General features: G+C 42.6%; 1 protein-coding gene across 7 annotated transcripts in view; it reads right to left on the bottom strand.

The window, feature by feature from the left end:
• SULF1 (sulfatase 1) overlaps nt 1-25,186 on the bottom strand; it is a 170,406-nt gene that overhangs the window by 76,222 nt on the left and 68,998 nt on the right. For 6 of the 7 annotated variants that reach the window (XM_036437100.2, XM_036437103.2, XM_045581474.1 and 3 more), the window contains 2 exons: nt 9,124-9,196; nt 8,562-8,793 (listed from right to left, as the gene is read on the bottom strand). In XM_036437100.2, coding sequence (XP_036292993.1) covers nt 8,562-8,733 — 172 coding nt within the window. In that variant the 5' untranslated portion in view covers nt 8,734-8,793; nt 9,124-9,196. Of the gene's footprint in view, nt 1-8,561; nt 8,794-9,123; nt 9,197-15,718; nt 15,738-25,186 lie in introns of those variants that run through there. The other variant, XM_045581472.1, reaches the window with a different exon arrangement.

Raw genomic sequence — 25,186 nt, 5'->3', positions numbered from 1 at the left:
TAGGGCGACTCTATGAAGCAGATCCAAAAGACTTCATAATGCATCAGAAGGTCATGCGTTAACTAATACCCCAAAGATTTCAGCATGAAGAAAAAGATGGAAAAAATAATTGTTGCACTGTTGGCCCCAAAAAATAAGTAAAAGGAGATATGCCCTAAGGATCAAAGAAGTTCATTTTAAAAAAGTTGCATATTGTACTTGTGTTGGTCGATCCTACAGGGGGAAGCATCCTGGAGATGAGTAGATGACTAGGGACAAGGCATGGGAGAGGGTGAGAGGTACATGCTGAAGTCTATCAGTCCCCTCTCTTCTTCAGACATCCTCGGTGCTTACTCACTGTAATATCCTGAATTTCGGAAACATTTTCATTTCATTTCCTAATAATATCTTTATTTCAAAGAATGAGCTCCTCAAGTTTGCTTTATGAGACTAGCTGGATTCAAATGTAAAAGATGCAGCTGGAAACCATCTTTCAAGGTCCCAAATCACAAAGCTACAATCTGTAGTTTACAGACTCATTTGGAGTGAAAATAGGGGATGGTAGGTGGAAATTGGATCTAAGGTCAAGTAATATGAAAATAGGCTAAAACTTAGCCCAATTGAAATCTTTGGAATTGCACTGGCCAGGACTCAAATCATTCTAAGTATCCTTAACAGTTCCTCCAATGCTCTGTTTCCAACTAGTGCCCAGGTCAGAGGGAACCATGAGGAGATTTGGTTGCCACCATCACTGTGACCACCACAGCTCCATCATTGGGGTTCCTGGAAGTGGCACCTGGCTTGAAGCTTCCCAATAAAGAGGAAATTCTGAGACATCCTTCTCCAAATTTAAACATCATCTGGAGAGCACATTAAATCACAGAATTCTGGGCCCACCCAAAGAAATGGACATAGTAAGACCAGGGAAGAGCCTGAGAACTGCATTTCTAACAAGCTTCCAGCCCATAGACCACACTTGGGGACGTATTCTAGGTTGGACACAGAATTAGGAAAGCCTGGAGCTGGAAGTGATGTTAATGGTTGCCTTGTTTTAAGTGATCTAAGTCGTTTGGACCATGTTCCAGGCTAACAGATGTTGTGTAGACAGAAAAAGAAAACAATGATTTTATACTTACTCTCAGGTTCTCCTGTAAGAGCTCCTGACAATAACCCTTTGTAGTGGTGGTGCTGTTATTAATTATTCCCAATTTATGGATGTTAAAAATGAGACGTAAAGGCTTAAATAACATACTTGGGGGCCACACAGAGCACAGAAGCAAATACAGGCAGCCTGCTCCAGAGAACATCTCTCCAGCTCACGAGACTGAGCACGGACTGTGACACTGATGTTTTCAAGACAGAGAAACAGAAATGATATCTGCTTGTGGTCAAGATATGCCTCCCTTTCTGTAGTCTCATATTCTGCTCCATCTGGCCTTTAAGGGGAGATACTGACAGACATTAATGCCTGCCTCTTGCCATCCCAAGGGCTGAAGGGATCTCAGTGGCTTAGGCCCAGGAGAAGGGGGAGTGGGCTGAAAATGGGTCTGATTTTAGTAGCTGACAGCCACAGTGGTGTCAAGCTCAGCTTCTGATCTCAGTGGATTCCCTGGTTAGACTCAGAGGGTGGAGTGCAGGAATCATACTTCCCCTCTCTGTAAAGCAAGCTAGCGCGCACCAGGGAGGTAAGCATATAGCATCTTTTTACGACTCTGCAATGATTAATGCTGGTCAATAACACTGCCTTGCATTGCATCTATTGCCATGTGATTGTACTATTGATTTTTCATTGGGAACCTCTATAAAAAAAGTTTCCTGTAATAGAACTCATAATTATGCATTTACAGCTATTGAGAGGAGTGGGTGGGACCGTGTTCTATCCTGTGGTAGGAAGGGCAATAAAGTCCTTTTTTTTTTTTTTTACTGAGAGGAAGGGATAGGGATAGAGAGTTAGAAACATTGATGAGAGAGACACCGATTCAGCTGCTTTCTGCACACTCCCTACTGGGATGTGCCTGCAACCAAGGTACATGCATTTGACCAGAATTGAACCTGGGACCCTTCAGTCCGAAGGCTGACTGAGCTCTATCCACTGAGCCAAACCGGTTAGGGCCAATGTCCTTTGTTTTAAGCTGAAGCTCCTTACCTCACTGAGTTTCAGGCCTTCGGCGCCTAAAATGCAAACCATGCATTGTCAGAACAATTATTTCACAGAAATGATATGAAACTTAAGATGGAAAACTAACAATAACAATATTCTCACCGCAGGGCTTAGGAGGATAAGAATGAGAAGAGAAAGAGACTTGAGCTTCTGGGACAACATCTGATTTTGCCAAAGATTGGCTTGAGCACGTCATTTACTCTCTTTTCATTTGTGCTTTTCATCTATAAAATGGAGCTAATAATAGTTCCCTTGCCTAGTTTACAGCATTGATGGGGAGCCAGTGGCGAAGGGCCACAATTTCACTGGGTGCTCACCTCAACCCCTTTCCCATCTCCCTCTCTGCAATCCACATCTCAATTCCAAAAACTGGGTTAAGAGTAGAGAGGTTACCACCGACTGAATGTATCCCTGAAAACTCGTATGTTAAAACCTAAGACCACAAGTGATGGTAACAGGAAGTAAGTAAGACCTTTGGAAGGTGATTAGGTAGTGAAGGTAGAATCCTCATGAATGGATTTAGTGCTCTTATAAAAAAGACTGCAGAGAGCTCCCTTGACCCTCTGCCAAGTAAGGACACAGTGAAAAGACAGACATTGAAGAACAGGAAATGGTTCATCACCAGACATGGAATGTGCTGGTGCTCTGACCTTGGACTTCCCAGTGTCCAGAGTATTTATAAGTCACTAAACCACCCAGCCTATAAAGGGTTATAATAGCCAAATAGACTATGATTGAAGTCAACTACGTTTTCTATTCTTTAAGACTTAAAATGTTAATGTGGGCTTATAGTTAAAAATATCAGTTATCCCCTCTGTCACACAAACTGCCCTCCCCCCCCTCCTTTTTTTTTTGGCCTTCCCCCTTAAGCAAAAAGCCTATTATCATTTACTGTTTTCCTGTGAGGTAGGAGCTTGACAGAGGTGCAATAAAGGGACTGAAATGAGGGCCAGCAGCTGGCACAGGGGCACTGCTGACTGGGCTGGCTTGAGGACAGGAAAGGTCCCAGCCACAGCTGAGCCTCAGGACTGCCAAGAAGAGCTGTCTCAGCGCCAGAGTTCCAGGTTGGGACTGGGGAAGTCTGCTGTTGCTGTCACAGGGGTGGGGAGGCTGTGACAGCATTCGGCCGTGGACCAGAATGCTGCTCGGACAGCGGTGACCGGGAGGGAAAGCCTTCAGGATCCACCAGGTTAGCATGATTGGTGGAGTTACAAATCCAGCCTCCAAGACAAGTCCTTTGGATGGACAAGGGATAGGATAGTGGGCCTGGATGGCACCACAGCCAGGAATTTAAATTATTCTCCACACTCTGCCTACTTATCCCCAAATCATCTTTGTGAAAAGATCATAGAGAAAATGTGATGACTTTACCAAAATCACATTGAGAGTAATCCACAAATACAGTGGATTACTGTATTTGCATGTTAAAATTTACAGCAAAGCTTTACCTTTCCTGATTCAACTATGGTGGCATTTGATCATTCAATATTTTATACTGTCAAACATTAAATTTTCCATCCAGCCCACTTATCATGACTAGGAAATCTCACAAAACCTGAAATTCAGTAATGATTATTGTCATAACCATCCTTTAGGGAAATTCCAGGCATGTGGGATTCATGCACACCTGGCTTCCTGGGGAGACACATCCCTGTGTGGATCGTAATGGTTCATGGTTTGATGAGTGACAACAACAAGCAAACTCAGCTCTTATTAATTGTACAGGTTTGTTTCTTGATGTCATTGTTTTGTGATGAAGAAAGACTAGTGCTGAAAGCATATAAATGGCCAATACCAAATACATCATTGTTAGTTCCTCATGCCTTATGGAACCTTAGACAGTGACATCTTTCATATTAAGAATAGTTTTACTGGTCTATTGAATATTTTAATTCTGAAAGTATAAGAAAAAAATAGCACGATGAAACAGCATAGTGTCTTCTATCCAAATATGGAATGGTAGGAAAAAAACCCAAAAAACCCCACACAGATACTTCAGCTAAAACCAGAGGAGGGAAATCAAAGTTGGGGAAGAAGGGACCAAGAAGCAGATAAAGGGGTGGGATGGGAGAGGTCAATGGGGGGAAAGGGGAACATATGTAACATTTTCAACAATGAAGATTATAAAAATAAATAAATAAGATAAAATAAATAAGTAAACCTGTCCACAATGTCTCCAGTCACTAGGATTCATTATTTTCCCCCTCAAAGAGCAAAAGGCCATTAAAAGTGGAGACTAGTTTCTTAAGGGGATGGAACTTAAATGTCTGCGGAGCTAAACAGAGAAGGTAGGCAAGTGAAGCCAGCCAGGTAGAGGACAAAACCCACAAGACTTTTGTCTTTTCATAGTTGATAGAGATACGGGTGTACAGAACTCTTCCCTGGCTATAAAGAGAACCACAGTACGGGCGTGATGATAAATGGCAGCTGCTCCTGGGTCTAAGAGTTGGGAGCAATGCAGAGCTGGGACCCTGATGATCTGGGAAGGCCGTGCACACTTATGGGGGTCAGCGTCACTTCCCCTTCAAGCAGCTAACACAAGGCTGCCTCATGGAATGCAAGCCCTTATTCTTCTGGATTTAAGAAAAAGTAGAAATCTGGATTTTTAAGAACATAAAATAATATGATTTTTAAAATGTTGCCTTGATCTGAAAAATGTATGCTGGTCAAGTAAAACATACCCATGGGCTAGCTCTGCACTACTGGTCTATATCCCATTTGTGATCTCTATTTTAAAGAAACAAGGTATTTCTGTGTGTTCATGGTTTCTTGATTCCACTATGATCGAAGAGAAGCACTGGTGAGGTCAGCATTACTAAGATGTTAGTATCAGCCCAATTTCCCAAGAATATAAGGAATGCCACAGTGATTCAGATCAATGTCCAATCAGTTCAAGATTTTATTTTTTAAAAATATATTTTATTGATTTTTTTACAGAGAGGAGGAGAGAGGGATAGAGAGCTAGAAACGTCGATGAGAGAGAAACATCGGCCAGCTGCCTCTTGCACACCCCCTACCGGGGATGTGCCCGCAACCAATGTACATGCCCTTGACTGGAATCGAACCTGGGACCTTTCAGTCCGCAGACCGATGCTCCACCACTGAGCCAAACCAGTTTCGGCCAAGATTTTATTCCTCAGAGTGTCTCCCAGGAAGCATTTGGGAAAGATTTAGACCCTAATCTTTTTGACTCAAGTCCTCAAAAGTTAGGATAGATCCACAAGCATTTCTGATTTTCTTGTTTTTGATTCATAAAACATCTCAAGTGCAGAGACAGTATAAACAACATATCTCCTAGCTTTACCAAAGCTTAACATCATTGTCACTTCAGATATATTTTTTAAATTTAAAAGGGAAACGTGGATCTTGTCAATGCTCTTGGTTACCACTCTTTCCTCAGAGATGCCATCATCTCAAACTTCATGTTGATCGTGTCCATGAATGTTTCCCTAGCTTTAAAAGGTGTCCATGAATGTTTCCCTAGCTAGTTTGGCTCAGTGGATAGATTGTTTGCCTGTGGACTGAAGGGTCCCGGGTTTGAGTCCAGTCAAGAGGATATGTTGGGTTATGGGCTCAATCCCCAGTAGGGGGTGTATGAGAGGTAGCTAATCAACTACTCTCTCTCATCATTGATGTTTCTATCTCTCTCTCCCTCTCCCTTCCTCTCTGAAATAATAAAAATATATTTAAAAATAAAATAAAAAGTGTTAATCTTCCATCCAGTTGCTTAGTCTAAAAACCTGAACTATTTATAGGTGTAGGCACGACCTGAACAACCTTTTAAATTCTTAAATAAATAAATAAATAAATAAATAAATAAAATCCAGGTGTAAGGAGACCACTGACCTTATTTAGTATTTCCACATAATTAAGTTTTCTCCTGGAATAATGATTTTTGCCTTTCCCACCCAACTTGGGTGGGATGACAAGAAAATGTAATAATGAGAACAAATATTCTTTGGCTAAAGATAAAGCATTACCCACATGCAAGGTTCTAGCACTTTTATTGATGAATTCCTTCTATGTCTCACTCCCTTCACAAGAACTAGTTTATTTTATTTGTTCTCAGTCTGAATTGAGGGAGTGGCTCCCTATTCTTCCTGAATAGGAGCTTTCCTGGCCAGCCTGAATTCATAAACTTTGATTAAAACCCTTCTCAGCCTTTGTCTATTTCCCCCCAAATGAAAAGTATTCTATTGCAATTTTCCAAATTGTTTTTTTTTTTTTTAAAGCCTTTTCTAAGTCTCTTATATATTTCTGGAGGCACAGTAGCCAAAATTGCCTACAGTATTACAGGTGTAAAATGTTTTGCTTAGGTGAAGATGTATTCAAGCACTTGAACATAATTACACGTAAGTAAACAAAAAACAACACAAAACAAAACCCATCCATATCAAAACCACAATGAATACCACCTCGCACTCATTAGGGTGGCTACTTTCAAATGACAAATGTGGATGAAGATATAGAGAAATGGATACCCTTGTACACTGTTGGTGGGATTGCAGAATGGTGTAGTTGTTATGAAAAATATTATGGTGGTTCCTCAAAAAATTAAAATAGAATTATCAAATTAGCCATCAATTTTACTTCTGGGCATATATCCCAAAGTATTGAAAGCAGGGTCTCAAAGAGATGTGTTGTTTAAACTATCTCTGCACTTAAGATGTTTTATGAGCTCGTATTCAATTCTGGGAATGATCTTAGCTTTTTCAGACCTTTCTGGGTCTATTTCAAGTTTATTTAGCACCTACTGTCTCTCCAGCACAGTCTCAACATCAGGATTGCCACATAAATACACCCCTGCCCTCTAGTTGCTCACAGTCAAGTGGCAGAGATGGGGATGGAAGTTGGGGGTTGGGAGAGGGGGGGGGGATTAAGGGCCATGGTGATGCACAGGTAAGTTCCATGGACCCTGCTGGAGGGGAGGATGGTTTTAGTGAGGAAAGGTCCCTCCAGGGCAAGGCATTGAACGGAATCACAGAGAACAGAGAGGGCTTCTCCAGGTGCAGAAAGGGGGAAAAAGACAGTGGGGACCACATGTGCAGAGGCATGAAACACAGGTGAGGGAGATGAAACAAGATTCCTTCAGGGAAGTTGTTTCATGGAGCACAGAGCAAAGTGGGGGGAAGGAAAGGAGCCTCATAGACACAGGCAGGAGCCAGATGGCCCAGGGCTTGGCGATAGCCAAAAGGACAGAGATGAGAGATGTTAAGGAAGGCGCATTCAAAGGTGTTTACATCATTCTACTTGCTCTGCAAGTGATTAAAACCTGAAACCACCGGCCACGTACACACTAAAGTCATACCTGCAAGATGTTTCACGTTGGCATGGTGCCCGAAATCTAGACTCTCGTTTAAAACATGAAGTGAGAAAGAGCAAGTGCTGTGGCTCATTACCCCTGCTGGCTGCTGGTGCATTTGCTTCCCTCGGAACCCAAGGAGTTAACGTCAATGGAATTCCATGGTTTGGATTCCGATTGGAAATCAAAGTTCTCTTCCCTGGAGATCAAGCTCCCGCACGGAGGGTTTTCTCTTCGAGGACACTGAGCCAGAGGAGCCCTGTCGTGAAGGCAGGTGCTCTGCTAGTGCCACGTCCAGAAGATGCCAGCGATGTGAAGCTGAGTGCGCTGGACAGAGAAGCCTAGCTGAGCGATGCCCAGCAGTGAGGAATCTGGCCCAGGAATGGAAACGAGAGGTGGTGACAACTGGTGAGGTCAAGTTTTTTTTTTTTTTTTTAATCTGTCCTGGGGTCACCTGGAAGAACGTGACCCTCGGTGTACAGACAAGACCACGGGGCTGGGCCAATAGGGAAGGTGAGAAGATAAGAAACCCAATCAGCTGAGACAGAGCTAAGCTGGTACCCGGATGTTGGCAGGCCCTCTAAGTGCTCTCGTGTTAACCCAGCTGAGCTAAGTCTTCAGAAAGGCATCACATCTTAGGGGGCAATAGTGAATTACTCTCAGAAAGTATGTAAAATACTGTAAATGTCAATTACCAAACAATGATTACAGGCTGTGAATAAATCATTCACGCTGATACTAACAAACCATGGAATGTTCCTCAAGGATCTATCTGGGTTCATATAGATCACATAGAATTCCAATCAGAATGTCATACTCTTTGAAACAACTTTGCCCAAATATTAAAAAAAAAAAAAATTGACCAAGAGTTCCCAAGGTCCACCATCAAATCCTTGACTTCTATAATATTTAATATTCTATAATATTTAAGCCCCTCAGACTGCTTCCAAAGTTTAAGACCAGAAAAGTAATGTTGAAACACAAACCGAATGCCTTATCCTCCCTACAAGCTCATTTTTATAATCTAGGTCATTGGTTAAGAAGGGAGAATGAAGTGCCAAACCCAGCGAGTCATCTGAGCAAAAAAGACTAACAAGCGAGAAACATCGAGGGTCTCACCCAGCTCCACATCCTGGTCGTCGGTGAGCACCAGGATAATGTTGGGCCGGATGTTCTTTCGCTCCTGCGGGATCCGTCCCCTGAACCTCGGGGACCTGACGGTGGATCCGAGGCTCCCCAGCAGCTCGGCGCCCAGCACGGCCAGGACCAGAGCCCAGCGAGCACACTTCATCCTGTGGGGTCCGCTGTCGCCAAGCTGGCAGCGTGTCCCAGCCTCCTCGCTGCCGCAGAGCTGAGCAGTCAGAGAGAAAGCGAGAGGGAGAGACTGAAATGAGATCCAAACCCAAACACAGTTGCAGGAAAAGGGCTTCAGCGAAGGGAGACCTGGCACACTCGCCGGCAGGGAGCAGGCTGCACAGGAGTCAGAAGCTGCAGGCGCTGGGTCCTTTTTTTTTTTTTTTTTTTTTTTTTTTTTTTTTTTTTTTAAAGCACTTGATTATTTTGCAAATTCACTTTCATCCTTTCGTCTCATTCCAACTTTTCCTATTTCGGTTCATTGCCAAAATCTCACTTCTTCCAACACAGGGCTCGAATGCAAAAGCTTTCTGACAAGGGCTGATACCTTGAATTAGGTATCCTGGTTGAAAAATCAATCTCTCCACTCAGAGGTGTTCAGAACATCCGCGGATGGGCTCCTGCAACATGGGAGAGAGAGATACAAAGGAAACGTCCGTCAAGGATTTTGAAACAGGTTCTTGATCTGAATTAGTCTCTTAAAACATATCTATATCTCTATCTATATCTAATATTTTTTTCCATCTGCATGCCAGAAGGGAGAGACAGAATTAAATAAACATTCAGAAATGCTAACAAATGACTTCAACATCTTCATTCCCATAACCAGCTCCATGAACGTCTCTAAGAGTATCAACCCATCTCACTACCCTCCCCCCCAATTGCACTTTAAACATTCCCTCCAAACTGAAGACGGGTCAGGAAGAGCCAGAGGTGCCTGTGAAACACAGTGCATCTGCACAGAGCATCCACGGGGGGCTGGGGCGGGGGGTGGGGGTGGGGTTTGTGTTGGAGGCGCGTTAACTCACCTGCACAGTCAGACACTGCACACTTATCAAGTAGAACGCAATGCAAAGCTGTCATCTGTCATCTGCATTATGTCACTCACTACCCAGGAGAGTTCTTTTTTTGCTGACAAAGACTTCACAGAAAGGAGGGCACATTTTCCCAGCCTCTGAAAACCTCCTAACTGTCCTCCATCCATCACCAGGGGGAGAGGCGCTTCCCGGAGCAGGGCTGGTCCCTCGGTCCGGTCCAGCCCGCGCCCTCCGCGCTGGCGCCTGCGGGGACAGAGCCCTCCTTTGGCTGTCAGCGCCGGCCCCGCTATTATCAGGACCCGGTGCAGCGCCGCGCCGGCACACAGGCTGTGCTTTGCGGCCGCAGATCTAAACCTGCAAAGCAAAGTGATTGATGGGCTCCGAGGCCCGGGGTGAGAGGCTGCTCTCCCACGTGAAAAAATAAATACAATCCAGGGGGAGCACTGCGAGATCCTGGCCAGGCTGTAAAGAGGGGAGAGTCTGCAAGGGCCGGCAAAGCCCCTTGGACTTGGGAACACAAACTTGCCACAAGCGTTTCCCTTGGACTTCTCAAAGATGGCAAAGGGCTCATTAAAAAAATAAAATAAAAAAAAGAATCTGTCACTTGGATGCCATGAGGCAGCATCTGCACGGGGATTCAGGGTGCCCTCACATCGACGAGGTGGCAGCCCCCTTCATCCGCACCTCTGTCCCCACACACCTGAGGGTGTGTATTTTGATCTGCATCAGTACACTGGCATCCGATAAATAACCATAACGGGTTAAGTGTGGGATAGCGTCGCAGGAGGGAAAAGCCTCCATCGCCCACTTCCACGCCTTCCTGGAGGTGGCATAGGCCGTGGAAGAAGGACCGTGTGTGTGTGTGTGTGTGTGTGTGTGTGTGTGTGTGTGTGTGTCCCCGCCACACACAGCATTTTGTTTACATAAACACACTCCCCTCCCCATTATTTTAAACTTCATGAGCTGTTTTGTAAACAGTTCTAATGCTTTTCACTCTGCAGCCTGTAATTAGAGAGAGAGAGAGAGAGAGAGAGAAAATGCAACTCAACAAGAAATAAGCTTTTAAATAAAAATCTAGTGTCTGCAGCAAGGCATCCTGACTCCATGATCTGCCAAGCAACCATCAAGCCACCTCTGATGGTCCCTGTGGCTGTAAGAGTCGATGTGGAGGGTTTTCTTGGGAACAGCTCAGGGTTATTTCCATCACTGCTGGGCATGCTGAACGCTGGAAGCCCACAATTGTTCTGCACTGACTCTTTGCTTTCTGTGCATTTGTTTTAAATCATGAGAAAGCGGCCATGGGCACAAAGGGACCGGAAAATGAAAGGAATACGGCGCCAAACAATGTCTTTCTCCCGAAGAGCGTGCGTGAGGATCTGTTAAATAGGGAAATTTCTTAGAGGGTTGGTCCTTGAAGCAGCCAAACTTTGTCCCCTTTTCAGGCTGTGCGAGCGTGGGTGGAGAGAGCGAGCAGGGCTTTCTGGCTCCTTCTATCTTAGAAGCCAACCTCCGCGGACGGCAGTGACCGGGAAGGACAGACAGACTCACAGTGTGGGGCTCAGTCAGCCACACATGCAACTGAAAATTCCGACAATCAAGATGCTGATAAGATTCTCTGGAACCCAATCAACATTACTATTCTTCTCCTTATCTTATTTACTTTACTTCTTCCTTTAGGAAAAAGGAAATTAGTATTAATGGTCCCTTATATAAACTACATTGAAAATCATTTCCTAATAAAGAGAAGGAGACAGAGTAGGTGGCCTCTCTTCTTTTCCTTCCTCTTTCTCCCTCTCCTTTTGGTAACCTATAAAGTGACCTTCCTTTTTGGAAAGTTGAAGGTGCAGGAGAGACCTACCATTTCCGCCATCACAGTTTATAAGCAATGGAAGGGATTGTATGTAAAAGTCCGGAATTGAGCGGCAGAGGACTTTCTGACAGGTCTGGCCAGCAGGAGTGCTCAGTCCTTCATCCGCCCCCCTCCCGCCCCGCCTTCCCTCAAACGTACAAAACACACCACTGTGCACAAACTACCCGCAGACAATTCTTTATTCAAAAATGACCTTTTAGAACCTGTCATCCTCTCACTGCCTGGTTTCCAGCCCCAGAAGGAAAAGAAGTAAAAAAGCAGAAGAAAAACACCCTCGGACAAAACGCAGAACTGGACAAAGGAGACAAGGATGCAATGTTTGAATTGGATACTTTGTGGTAGACGGCAAGCGTCCTTAGAAACTAACAATTTGTCTTGAGAAATAGTAGAAAATGGGAGAAAGCGTTTTTTCTCACACAGGAGAAGGGAGCTTGAGGACCCGTCTCCAAGCCCTAGAATGAAAACAGGGATTGTAGCTCCGGCCAATCATGTGCAGTTCTGCAGGACTTCGTTCAGGGCAGGAAGCCAAACTCCGAATGTGACACGAAAAGTTCCAAGTCACATAAAAAAGAAAAGAAAGAAAGAAAGAAAAAAAAAAGACTGGAGGACTTTACGCCACCTAGAAAGTGGCGTTCACATTTGATCAGGTGCCATACCCCACACCCCGTGTCCTAGCCCAGTGGTCGGCAAACTCACCAGTCCACAGAGCCAAATATCAACAGCACGACGATTGACATTTCTTTGGAGAGCCACATTTTTTTAAGACGTAAACTTCTTCGAACGCCACTTCTTCAAAACAGACTCGCCCAGGCAGTAGTATTTTGTGGAAGAGCCACACTCAAGGGGCCAAAGGGCTGTATGCGGCTCGCAAGCCGCAGTTTGCTGACCACGGTCCTAGTGGGTTTAAGGGGACCTCTGACTTCACCAAGCCCCTCTTGTCCCGGCAGCTGGGGCCGAGGTGGCCTTATGCTGACAGGGTCCTGCTCTGTCCACCATAGCAGTTCTCAAAGTGTGTAACCTGAGAATGTGGGGGGACTCTGAGATCCTTTGGGGTAGGTCCATAAGCCCACAGCTATATTGATAAGAATATTGACATGCGCCGAAACCGGTTTGGCTCAGTGGATAGAGCGTCAGCCTGTGGACTCAAGGGTCTCAGGTTCGATTCCGGTCAAGGGCATGTACCTTGGTTGCGGGCACATTCCCAATGGGGTGTGTGCAAGAGGCAGCTGATCGATGATTCTCTCATCGATATTTCTAACTATCTATCCTTCTCTCTTCCTCTCTATAAAAAAGCAATAATATATATATATATATATATATATATATATATATATATATATATATATATATAAAATATATATTTTTTTTAAAGAATACTGACATGCTATTTGCTTATTTTAAAAAATTGCTGATATTTACACTGATGGCGTAAGAGCAAAGGTAGGTAAACTGCTTTTGTCTCAGGCCTAATGAAGGAAGTGTAACCTACAGTTTAAAAAGGCCAGCTCTATGTAAGATGAAGCGGTGAAATGGTTAACTGTATTAAACCTGGACCCTTGAATGCACATCTTTTCTTTTTCATTTTCTGTGTCAGAAGATGGGGGATACACAAAAAGAACACATCGGGGACTTTGCCACCTGGGCAGGTGTGACCGCTGTCTCGGAGAAAAGCACCTGTGCGACCAGGTTGTAAGCCGAACTAGACGTTAATTTTTCTCATAAACACCATTTTTGCTTGAAAGAATTATTTGGACTTAGATATTTGGCAGGCATTTTCTCAAATGATGAATGAAATGAGACTGTGTTTTCAAGGAAAACAACTGGCAGGATTTGTTGTGTTTGTTGCCAAGGATAGAAAGCTTGCTTTCGAGTTAAAATCAGAATTTTGGAGAACTTGTATCCGCCACAGTGAGCTTGGCAGCTTTCTGGTACGTAAAAGTCTTCTGATGACATTGGCGTTGATATAGCTTATTAACAAGTGTTATTTTTTTTCACATGGTAAAATGAAGTATGTCAACATTTAGAATATTTATGTAATTCAGGGACCCAATATTTCCCAAGTGACCAAATACATTGCTAGAAAAGTCATACGTGATTAAAAATGTCCAATCAAAGTGCAAATGACCATTGGATTTTAAAATAACAGAATACTGGAATGTTTGCTGGTATGGTTTCAGATTTCTTACTATTTCTAACCTTTAATACATTTTTAAAAAATTACCACTTGTCAAGTCTGGATAGAGTATCAAAGAAGATCTACAGGTATCTGCATAAGCTATTAATTTATTTCTCCTCTGCCAACTACTTATCCACGTGAGGCTGACTTTTATTACTGTACTTCAATAAAACAACATATTTCAAAAGACTGAACGTGGAAGCTGTTATTAGAACCCAGCCCTCTTCTATTCAGATAAACATGAAAGAGATTTGCAAAAATGTAAGACAGTGCCACTTTACTCACCAATAGTTTTCTGGCTTGGAAAATATAGGTATTTTTCATAAAACATATTATTTAAGTTAGCATATAATAGATTTGTTATTCCTTTAAAAAGGATTGATACATATTCTTCAAGTTTCTCAGCTTTAATTCTTTAAGTCAGGTTTTTCAACCGCTGTTCCGCGGCACAGATGTTGCCTGATGTGCCGTAGGTGCAGACAAGACAAGAATTTTATAATTTTTCACTATTTTGTTTACTTAATATTTCATAATAAAGTAATTATAAAATACTTTCTTTGTGTTTATTTGATTCCTATTCAAGAGAATTACTTTATATATAGTCAATATAGGCACAGAGTTAAATTTTTTAACATTTTCTAATGGTGGTGTGCCTCGTGATTTTTTTCATGAAACAAGTGTGCCTTTGCCCAAAAAAGGTTGAAAAACACTGCTTTAAGTATCAGTAGCTATAATCCACATAAACAAAAGCTCCTGGGGTCTTCAATACATTTTACTAATATAAAAGGATCCCAAGTCTAAAAGATTTGATAGTTGCTGGTCTATAGTTTACCTGTTTCCACAGTTCAGCTCAGACTCTCATGCCCAAGGCTGAAGTTCTGGCCTCATTCACAGACTTTTCAGTCACTTTTTTCCTTTAAAGCCTTGAAACTGCCCTAAGGTCTAAATGCCTGGTGTCATACAGGAGTTATGAATAATGAATGATGACATTCTGTGTTGTTTTTCTTTTCAATCTGAGGGTAACACCGAACTTCACAAACGAATGCCCACACAGCTAAAGCATGGGAGAGGCAGGAGCAGAACCACCTGTCAGCACAGACATACATTTCCCAGGGGTGGGCAATCAACTGTTTCTAGAATAAAGCAATGCACTCCATAGTTGGGACAGAGGAAGAAGAAAAAAAAAAGAGAGAGGCACCGTAACCAATCAAAACATCCGGGGAGATTAGACCAGCAGCACGCAACTGTTAGAAGCTGAATTTAGCCAGAACGCATTTAGTTTCTGGTCAGAGTGAAGCAAAATAGGATTGTACCAGCAAAGGATTGGTAATCACATCAGCTCACATACACCGCCAATCTACATACATTTCTTTTTTTGCATTTTAATTTATTTTATTTTATATATTTTATTGATTTTTCTACAGAGAGGAAGAGAGAGGGACAGAGAGCCAGAAACATCAATCAGCTGCCTCTTGCACACCCCCCACTGGGGATGTGCCCGCAACCAAGGTACATGTCCTTGACCGGAATCGAACCCGGGACCCTTCAGCCTGCAAGCTGACACTCTATCCACTGAACCAAACCGGTTTTGGTGCATTTTAATTTCTTTGTTAAGGTATTACATGTGTCCTCATTCCCCCATTACCTTTCCAACACCCTCCCCCCCCCCACACACTCATGCCCTCACCCCTCACCCCTGTTGTCTGTGTCCGTTTACGTTTCTTAACATCAGTTTAGATGGCCCTTTTCCCTTCATTCTGGCTTTCAGATTCCTCAAACATCATTCTTTTCTTAGCGAAAGCCTTCAGGACGTGCTATTTTCTTTATGATATATGTGAAATTGTGAAGGAGCTAATTTCTTCGTTTAAAATCCCCCTCCTCGCTTGCAAAGTTCATCTATGGTTAATCCCCAGAAAGCCTGTTTCCCAGCCTAATTTATTACAACTCCCCGCAAAGAAGAGAGACAAGCGTCTCCTTCTGCTGCAGCAATATTTTTCGAGCCCTCTCATCATAAATCTCTCCCAACAACTGGTGTCAGCTGGAAAGTGTGCTTTCTGACCTGGAGCACCTTTGAGAAAATACTTGGCGAGAGGATGAGCGCCTCCTTGAACAATGTTTGCTTTTCTTCCTTTTCTTCCTCCCCCCAGCATTGTGAAGGAACCTTGAAAAGTCATTTATTCAGCAAAACTGGTAGTATCGGTTATCCGTGGGGTATAGTGAGGGTGAGAGGCAGATTTTATGTTTCACTTCCTTCATGCCTATATTGGATTAAAAAAAAAATGCTCTGTTGTACTATAAAAGAAATAAGTAAATTTAAGTTTTCTAGCTTTTTCCTCTGTCTTCTCACGGAGGAAGAAAATAGGAGGTGGGTGGTGATAAGAATGGAGAGGCTAGAGCAGGAAATGCAGTTTTGAGACGTGGCCCCGCAAAGGAACCCAAACCACGTAAAAACCAGCGAACCATGGGCATTTGACAGAATGCAAAACGTCTAAGACTGAGATTTGTCCCACTTCTTTCAAATCAGATTAGCAAAACAAAGGGAAGTGAAGTGACCTAAAAGTTATAAAAAGAACCAGAAGGAGCTGATATTTCTGAAGCAGATGCTACCAAGTGTCTAAAGGGTAAAGGGCCTGACAATGGCCACTAGTTTCAATGGTGGCAGTGAGAGCCAAGAGAATGAGAACAAAGAGATTATTGGAGTTTCAAAAGAGGGGGCAATGGAAACTTTAGTTAATATGGGTTTGGTGAACAGACAACAATATGGAGGAAAAGAACTACCGATGTGATCTAGGCATCTTAGAAAACACATTATAGAATCTCTGAGTTAGAAGAAGTGATGGACTGAATGGTTACGTCCCCCTCAAAGTTCATATGTTGAAATCCTAACCTCCGATGTGATATCAGGAGATGGGGGCATTTGGGAGGTCATTAGGTCATCAGGGTGAAGCTGTTCTGAATGGGATTAGTGCCCTCGTGAAAGGGACCCTAGAGGGCCTTAAAGTGTATGGCTTATTCCATTCAATGTCATTAAATTTGCCGTAGGTTTTACATACTTATAGTTTATTGGTATTGAATGTCTTGAAGTATTGCCTCAGTCAGCAGTAGTTTGTTGTCATATCAATGGCTTAACATAATAAAAGTATATCAGTCACTCATACTACAAGGCACACGTGGGGTGGGTGGTCGCTGGCTGGTCAGGGGCACTGTTGCCTTGTTGCTATAGTAACTGGACCAAGTAGCCGAGGAAGAAAAACACTGGAGAATCTTGCAAGAGGTTTTCTTGGCTTCAACCTGGAAGTGACTCAGTCACTTCTAACATTTCACTGGCTGCAACTAGTCATGTGGCCCCATCCAGCTGCGAAGAGGCTGGGAACATGGTGGAGCGGATGGAGTGTGTGCTGAGCACTAGTGGCCACAAGCATCGAGTTTCATTAGTACCTTCTGAATTTATCTTTCTCTCTGAAACACACACACACACACACACGTACACGCATGTATACGTGCACACTTAAGGTATGTGTATAAATATTTTTACACATATTTCAAGTATTAAAGAAACATGGTTTTCTTTGCAGCTTAAAGTTCAACCATTCTTAGGTACTAAAAATGTAGTTTTAACAAATTTGGGATTTTTTTTTGGACATGTTTCCTTCTAGTTTGATCCCCTGATATACATAATCTGGCACAATACACGTGTATTTTAAAGTTCAACAATTCTTGTGAAACATTTAAGTTGAAGAAAGTATTTTGAAAAAAAAAGACACTTAGAAGTCATATTTATATTTCAAAAGCATTTCTCCAGATATGTTCTTGTAGTTAAAACCTATGTGAGGAAAGAGTCACATCTGACTCGACTCTGTAAATTAATTCACACTCAAAGAGAATTTCCCCAGGCTGCTTTCTGTCTAGTCAAGCTCACCATCAATAATGATCTTTACCACTGAGACCAGTTTGGCTCAATGGATAGAGCATCGACTTGGGGACTGAAGGGTCCCGGGTTCGATTCTGGTCAAGGGCATGTACCTTGGTTGCAGGCATATCCCCAGTAGGGGGTGTGCAAGAGGCAGCTGATCGATGACTCTCTCATCGATGTTTCTAACTCTATCTCTCTCCCTTCCTCTCTGTACAAAATCAATAAAATATGTTAAAAAAAAATAATGCTCTTTACCATTGCTAAGGGTTGAAATGCAGAAGAGCAGAGCTAGGAGTTCCTTCTGAGGATACTGCTAGCCACCCACGTGATGGCCAACAAGTCTGGGCAATGGAGAGTAGAGGAGGAATACTCATTTCAAAAGACAACGAAAGAATCTACTTCCTTCCTTAAGACTCAGGGGTAAAAATTATGGAAGATAGCTGTTTCTTTTTCTTTCTTTTTTTTTTTTTAAATAATGTGTTACTTATAGGAGAACCTTTAAAAATCACACACCCACAGTTTAGTCAACTCCTTTGCTCAGCGACATTTTCAAGGAAATCTTAATATTTAGATTAGTTCATGTAGTGATATTTCAAAAATACTTCATAAGTTGTAATGGAAAATAGTGTATTACAATTTTTTGTATTATCAGTTAAATATATAATTCCAAGTCTTTTTGTTGTTGTGTTAATCCTCACTTGAGGACATTTTTCCATTGTTTTTTGTTTTTGTTTTTTTTTCTTCAGAGAATGGAATGTAGGGAAAAAGGGGGGGAGGTAAAGAGGTAGAGAGGGAGAGGGAGAGAAGGAGAGAGAAGGAGAGGGAAACATTGATGTGAGATAGACACATCGACTGGTCACCTCCCATACGCACCCTGACAGGGAGCAGAGAGTGAATTCACAACCCAGGTACATGCCCTTGACCGGGAATCGAACCCAAGACCCTTTGCACTCTAACCACTGAGCACACTGGCCAGGGCTAATTCTAAGTCTATTAATGACAGAATCATCTTAAACATGTATGTGTACCTAAATCCCTGTGCTATGCTCAGATGATTATCTCTCCTTTAGCTGTATACGCATCTCTCAATGATTAACCTGCACACCTGTACATTTACCAAATAAAAAGAACAACTCTACTAAAATTTCAAGTGAAATTCAGGCCTGCTATCTTGGAAAATGTAGTTGCAGTAAAACAAAGTAACTAGAGATCTTTCTAGGGAAATTAACTTATTAATCTTAGCCATAAAGCATGCATAAAAGCATAAAATGAATGCTAATGGTCTAATTTTTTTTGCTATCTGTTTGGCATTTTTGCCCAATTAAATTCATCATCTTACCTTCAAATCATTATTTGTCAATATCTTTAGATAGATTAGCACCTGAAGAGTTGTAGTAGGAGATTTTTAAAATCATAAATTCACTAAAATTTACTGATTCACAAGGTGCTACTTGCATCAAAGGTTTGTAATAACTAAAATTTAAAACATGATTTCTGTCTTAGTTTATTGTCCAAACAGAAGTTGGGAAATATTTTAGCTAATAAAAGCTAACATTTCCCTCTATTATTATAAAAGAGTAAGCTTTATTAAACTATAAGCTGTGGAAATTTATAGAATAAAAAAATGTAAGAGTCATATTATCATTCTCAACAGTTATTAGTCAGTCATATTTGTGAAATAATCTCCCTAAAAGGCTCAGATTATGAGCTATATCTATGGACGTTCAGACAAGTTTCTGTTTATTGTCTATATTTTTATAATTAGGAGGTTATAGTTGGACGAGAACTTATGTTTCATCTAGACCTCTATTCTATAAACATCTAAGGGTGTTCCACTTCTAGAATTAATTTTCTCACTACCTACTCTACTTTGTTTTCAACTTTCATTTCTCAGTGCTCACATGAACAGTACTTGTCGCACAAAAAGCTGATATAATTAAACCAGAGAATGTGCCCCACAAGTAAAATCAGCCATTCATGAAAACTGGTCACCCGAGGCTCTTTCAAACAATGCATATTTCAAAGTAATCTACAGTAATCCCTTCTCTCCACTGATTTGGTTTCCATGAAATCTTAAGCACATGTGTTCTGCAAAAGGAGGTTTATTAAAACCTGATGTAATATTAGAGATTATAATGCAACAGGGTTGGGCTGATTTTAATATCTGAGTCTTCAAAAAAACAATTTTCAATTATATTTGTAAGCTTACTAAAACATATCATACAAAGGTAGATGGTGTTGACTATTAAGGAAAAAAAGAGAATGTTATCTTAATTTTAAATTTGCATATAAAAGTGTGTGTAGAGGTCCTTAAACAGTTTTCACTGTAAGATGGATTAGCAAAGCACATAACTATTTTATAACTATAAATAGTGAGAAACTTTAGAAAATTCTTTATAAAGTTGTGAATTTCTAGTTGATAAGTCCTTTGGCTTGTTATGGTGAAACATTATAAAAATGTGTTATGTAACAGCATTTGACAACTTCAAAATATCAATTGTCACTCTTTGTAGACTGGATTCTTACAGTTACTAAGTAAGTCTGGCTGCCTAAGAAGTTTACCAAGACCTCCGAGCTTGGTGAATTTCTGGAGGATTTGTTTATTTCTTTGTTTTTCTTGATTAAAAAAAAATTTTTTTTATTTGAACTTAGCTTCAATCAGGATTAAATTTGTATGTTTCTGGTCCTTCACTTCAAGATCTCCTGCAAAGAGCTTTATATCCTTGAAACCCCCCTCCCCCAACACACACGCCATGTACATGATCATCAGCTGGCTTTGAAATGAGCAAAAAGCAACACTATGGCACACAGATCTTCCTCATTGAAACATCACTGCACAGGCCAGATCACATATGAGAAAGGAGATTGGCAACCTCCACCTTAGAGAGCTAATTTGAGGATGATGTTCTAGAAAACACATTATAGAATCTCTGAGTTAGAAGATGCGATGGACTGAATGCTTATGTCCTCCCATAGTTCATGTCCTCCCATAGTTCATAGTTCTAACCCTCAATGTGATGGCATTAGGAGATGGGGGCATTTGGGAGGTCATTAGGTCATGAGGGAGAAGCTGTTCTGAATGGGATTAGTGTCCTTGTAAAAGGGACTCCAGAGAGTGCTCCCATCCCCTTTCTGAGTGAAGACACTGAGAAAATGGCCATCTATGAACCAGGTAGTGCTCTCACAAGACACTGAATCTGCTGGTGCCTTGATCTTGAACTTCCAAATTTCAGAACTGTGAGAAATAAACGTTATTTAAGTCACCCTGTTCATGGTATTTTTGTTATAACAACCTGAACAGGCTAAGACAGATGGATCTTAAAGTTGACATGGATCAACTTTGAACTTGTGAAGAAAACTTCTCTAGAGCACTGGCCTTCTAGGTAACACAGGACTCACGAGACCACTTGTTTAGTTTTGGGACAGCAATAAAGGTTAGAAAATTCTTCCTTTTATTGAACAAAAATCTATCTTCCTCTCTTCTTTCTGTTTAATTATGCTCTCTTCTAAGCCATGCAAAATATATCCATATTCTTCTATATATAACAAATGCTTTAAATATCTAAAGATTGCTTCTAACTCCTAAATCTTCCTCCCTTACAAAACATACTTATGTGGTTGTTTAGTGGTAAATTACAGGAGAGTGGTAAAGGAGTTATTTTGGATTTGGCCATGGATTAGCTAAATATTGGATCAATAGATGCTATACAGCTATAGTTACAGAAATCTGAAGCCAGCATATTTAATGCCCATCTGGCTCAAAAGAATTTGGACTATCAGACTACTAATCCATGTTTTCTACATTCACTAAGAAAATTTTTCTCATATACTACTACTTTTGTGTTTAGATCAAATTCAATTTAAAAATGTTCTAAAATTTGCACAATTATCTTGTTAATCAGTTTTATTAGAGGGTAAAGCCAAAGAAGAAAGAGGAAGACCCATCCAGGCTAAGAGTCATAATCCAAGTACTGAATTTTGGTTATTACTTGACCATTTTATCACTGACTTTTCTCTAGACTTTGAGAAAGCTTTTCTTTTAAGAAGCAATATCTTCTTTACCACACTTGGCTTCCCATTTCAGAATACTGGCTACCTCACAAGAGCTATGCAAGACAAGAACCACCATTCCATCATTAAACAAAGGCCAACCTCAAGTATTTAATTCATAAGGTAGACAGGGGTCTATCATAATTTTGTTAATTACTTTAGAGTGCAGTTTAGGGGTGGGGCCTAAGGAATTGCATTTCTAACAAGTTCCTAGGTGATTGCTCTACCCTGACAGTACTGGTCCAAGGTGGAGCAATCAACCCCCTAATACTAGCAAAGGAAAGACGGCGAGAGCCAAGCTCGGGGTAGGTGTTTCAAGTCTTTCCAGGAAGGTTGATCTTTCAGGCCTTCGCATTGGCTGGACAAGACAATTGATATTGCCAGTTAGGTCACAGCTGAAAGGGCTTTTGTAAGGCCATCTTTTGCACAGTTGACAGGAAAGCAAACATTCCAAGGCACTCCGTCTTCACTAGGCACGGGCAACTGGGAGAGTTACCCATTGGAAACCATTAAACTTCCCTCAGCAAATAAACAGAAATGTCCTTTGGAGCGGCTTTCAAATGACCCTTGAATATCTCTTTCTAAATATTCTCGCTCAACGTCCGAAGAAACCAGGTTCCACAAATCCTCGGCATCCATGAACCAGTGGAGTCTGGCAGGGGCCCAGTGCAATGTTAACATTCATTAAACAATTGTTATGTGCAAAGATGGTTGGCCCTCAGCACATTTCCTTTTATATCTTTAGGTAAATTATTCCTAGAGATGGAGGAGGCAGAGTGAGTCGCTTGCTTTTGTTTTAATGAAGCCCTTCCTCACGCTTCCAATTCGGTCTCAATCACCCACGCTGGGCCTTTGACCCTCATCCATCACCTCCTCTGAGACGCCGGGAGACAAATATAGTTGCCATAAAAAAACAAACTCTGACTAATTTCAACAATATGAACCAATATATACATATATATATATATATATATATATATCTCAAACCACTGTGATGTGCAGGAGACACCAGGGTCCTGGGGACTCTCCTTACTCTGTGGAAGAGGCGAAAAAGGTGTGTGGCCACACAAAGGTGAGTTGGCAGGCTGCACAGAACTCAGGGGGGCTAAGCATAGGAAGGGTGGAGACAGAGCAAAAGTCAGATTGGCAACCTTCCCGATGACTTCGTGCACCTGAATTCCTGCAACAGCCGCTTCTCAGAGCCTCAGAGGGAAACCTGCAGTCGGACAGCCCATTGAGAAGGAGCAACAACTTTGTAGTTTGGCTTTCCAGTTGCCCAACTCCAGAGAGTATATTTCAGGACCACGCAGGCTGCCGCTGGGATCTGGACTCCACTGAGAAGTGGCGCATCTTGAGTTTGTAGCCTTTTCTTCCTTTTCCTTTACCCCTTCCCCATCTTATCACCGGTGTCTCCTACATTCCTCAGATACTACCACCCCCGTCTCCCAGCTTCACTGTTCTCTTCTTTCCTCTGCATTCACACGTCTCCACATTTCCACAACTTCCAACATGTGGAGGAAACCATGTGTTATCAAAATAGTAAAAAAAAAAAAAAAAAAAAAAAAAAAAAATCTTTGTGAATCTCCAAGGGGCATGTGGTATGTATTAAACCTCTCAGTTCATCAGCTCACTCCATCCCAGGCACATACCTACGGAGTAGGTGCTAACGTCACTCATTGGGAACTGAGAGCCAGGAAACCGGAGGAATCTGTGCAACATCGCACAGCAAGGGCGGGACCGAGGCTCTTTCCCACCAGGAACTTCGTTCCGTGTCTGGTGTCTCTCCTGAAGTGCGTGTTCCCTTTAAGAGATCTTGTGTGCCTGAAGAATGCCGATCCGGCAGACTTAATGGGAAGAAATTTGGGGGGTGAAAATGGGAGTCAGGTGTTGCTGGGTTTCCAGGCAGCTGCCACTGTGCCTGGCGGTATCTGGCAAGGAGAACAACACAGGGCATCAGTATGGCAGCCACACACCACGTACAGGTCCCCTTTCACCTCACAAACACAAGGGGACCCCCTGAGCCTGGTAAGACAAAGAGTCGTTGCTGGGTGAGGGAGTGGACTGGCGTGGCTGAACATGAATATGCAAGACCACGAGTCACAGCTCGGTGAATTCCAGGGTCTCCTCTGTTTGTATTTGGCATTGTGCAGTCGCGAGACAATTTGCAGTGATTAATTAATCCCTGGTGCCGAGGCAGAAGGTGAAATAATTTGTGCACAGTCACGCGGTTGGTCCTTCTCAGGCTCCGAGTCAGTTCTGGAGGGCTGTGCTTTCCAGACACTGAAAGGAGGCTGGACCTGGCTTTCAGCTTTGTGCCTGGGATCCCAGAGATGCATCCCCCGCCACCCCTGAGATTTCCTGTACGGAGGGCAGGTGGCTGCCAGCTGTCCCTAACACACACACTCCTGACCTCATTCCAATATCACCAGACCACGGAAATCCCCTCCTGAGTCCCCACCCCCCGCCAGCAGGCCTGTTCCCAGCCCGGGGAGGCAGGCATGCCCACGGGAGCCCTCCCTGAGCTCGGCTTCCTGTCTTGCTGGGCGGAGGAGGCGCAGCCGGTTAATGGATTGCATGTGGCTGCTTGTGGCCATTTCCCCCACATGTCCTCCAGGGCAGTGTTAGCTCCGGCTGGTCACAGAAACACCTCAATGATCCACCACAGGAGGAGAAGGGGGATTCCCAAATGTCTTGAACCATTTAAATGTGGGTGCTCCAAGCAAACAAGCAGGAACCAGAAAAGCACACCGGGCATGCGCAGAGGCCTCCCAAAGTGCAGGGCTTATAACTTAAAAGGACGGTTGCTCCCTGCGTCACATGGAGGCTGCAGGGGTGGTGGGGGCCCTGCCTCGGGCTGTAGCTCTCAGTCTTCTCACCCCAGGACTGAGACCTCTGATCCCAGGACAGCAGCCCCTCTGTGAGATGTGCCATTCTCAAGACTGACACCAGGATGGGAGCAGAAACTTGAGAGTGTTCACTCTACACACAGCTAGCTTGGCCGTGGCATCTGGCACACCTGCTTACCTGTCATTGGTCGAAGCAAGCCACGTGATGGAAGCCAGAGAGGGGCAGCTCCCTGGAAGGCTTTTTAAGTCCCACTGCAGTGGGTGAGGATGTCAAAACTATGTTCATTTCTCTACGGGTGTGGGAGGGGGGGTGCGGCAGCACTTGGGGAGTGTGATTGAATCTACCCCATGCACTTGCACAAGTTAATCAAGTATTTCCTCATCTTTAAAGAGTACAGAGAATGATGTCACTGTTCCGTTTTGTTTTATGGCCCCGGGTCACCACTGTTAACATAAATATTGCACTTGGTTATAACTCAGACGTCCCTTTAGGAATACTGTACTTGGGCGTAGAAAGCTGCTTGCTCAACACACATGAATGATACTGTTTGGAATTCTTCATGGGTGCTTTTCCTAACATTGCTTTGACTTCCTTTGTTATCTATCAATGCTCACTTCTGGTTAGTGTAAGCTCATTTACCTGTCAGAATTCCACCTTCCCTCTTCTGATATACTAGAGAGATGTCAGGGAGATTATCTTGCTAGATCCATGTTTAAA

The sequence above is a fragment of the Pipistrellus kuhlii genome, unplaced genomic scaffold (genome assembly GCF_014108245.1).
Source record: "Pipistrellus kuhlii isolate mPipKuh1 unplaced genomic scaffold, mPipKuh1.p scaffold_m20_p_14, whole genome shotgun sequence".
Lineage (NCBI taxonomy): Eukaryota > Metazoa > Chordata > Mammalia > Chiroptera > Vespertilionidae > Pipistrellus > Pipistrellus kuhlii.
This window is presented reverse-complemented; position numbering and strand designations above follow the sequence as displayed.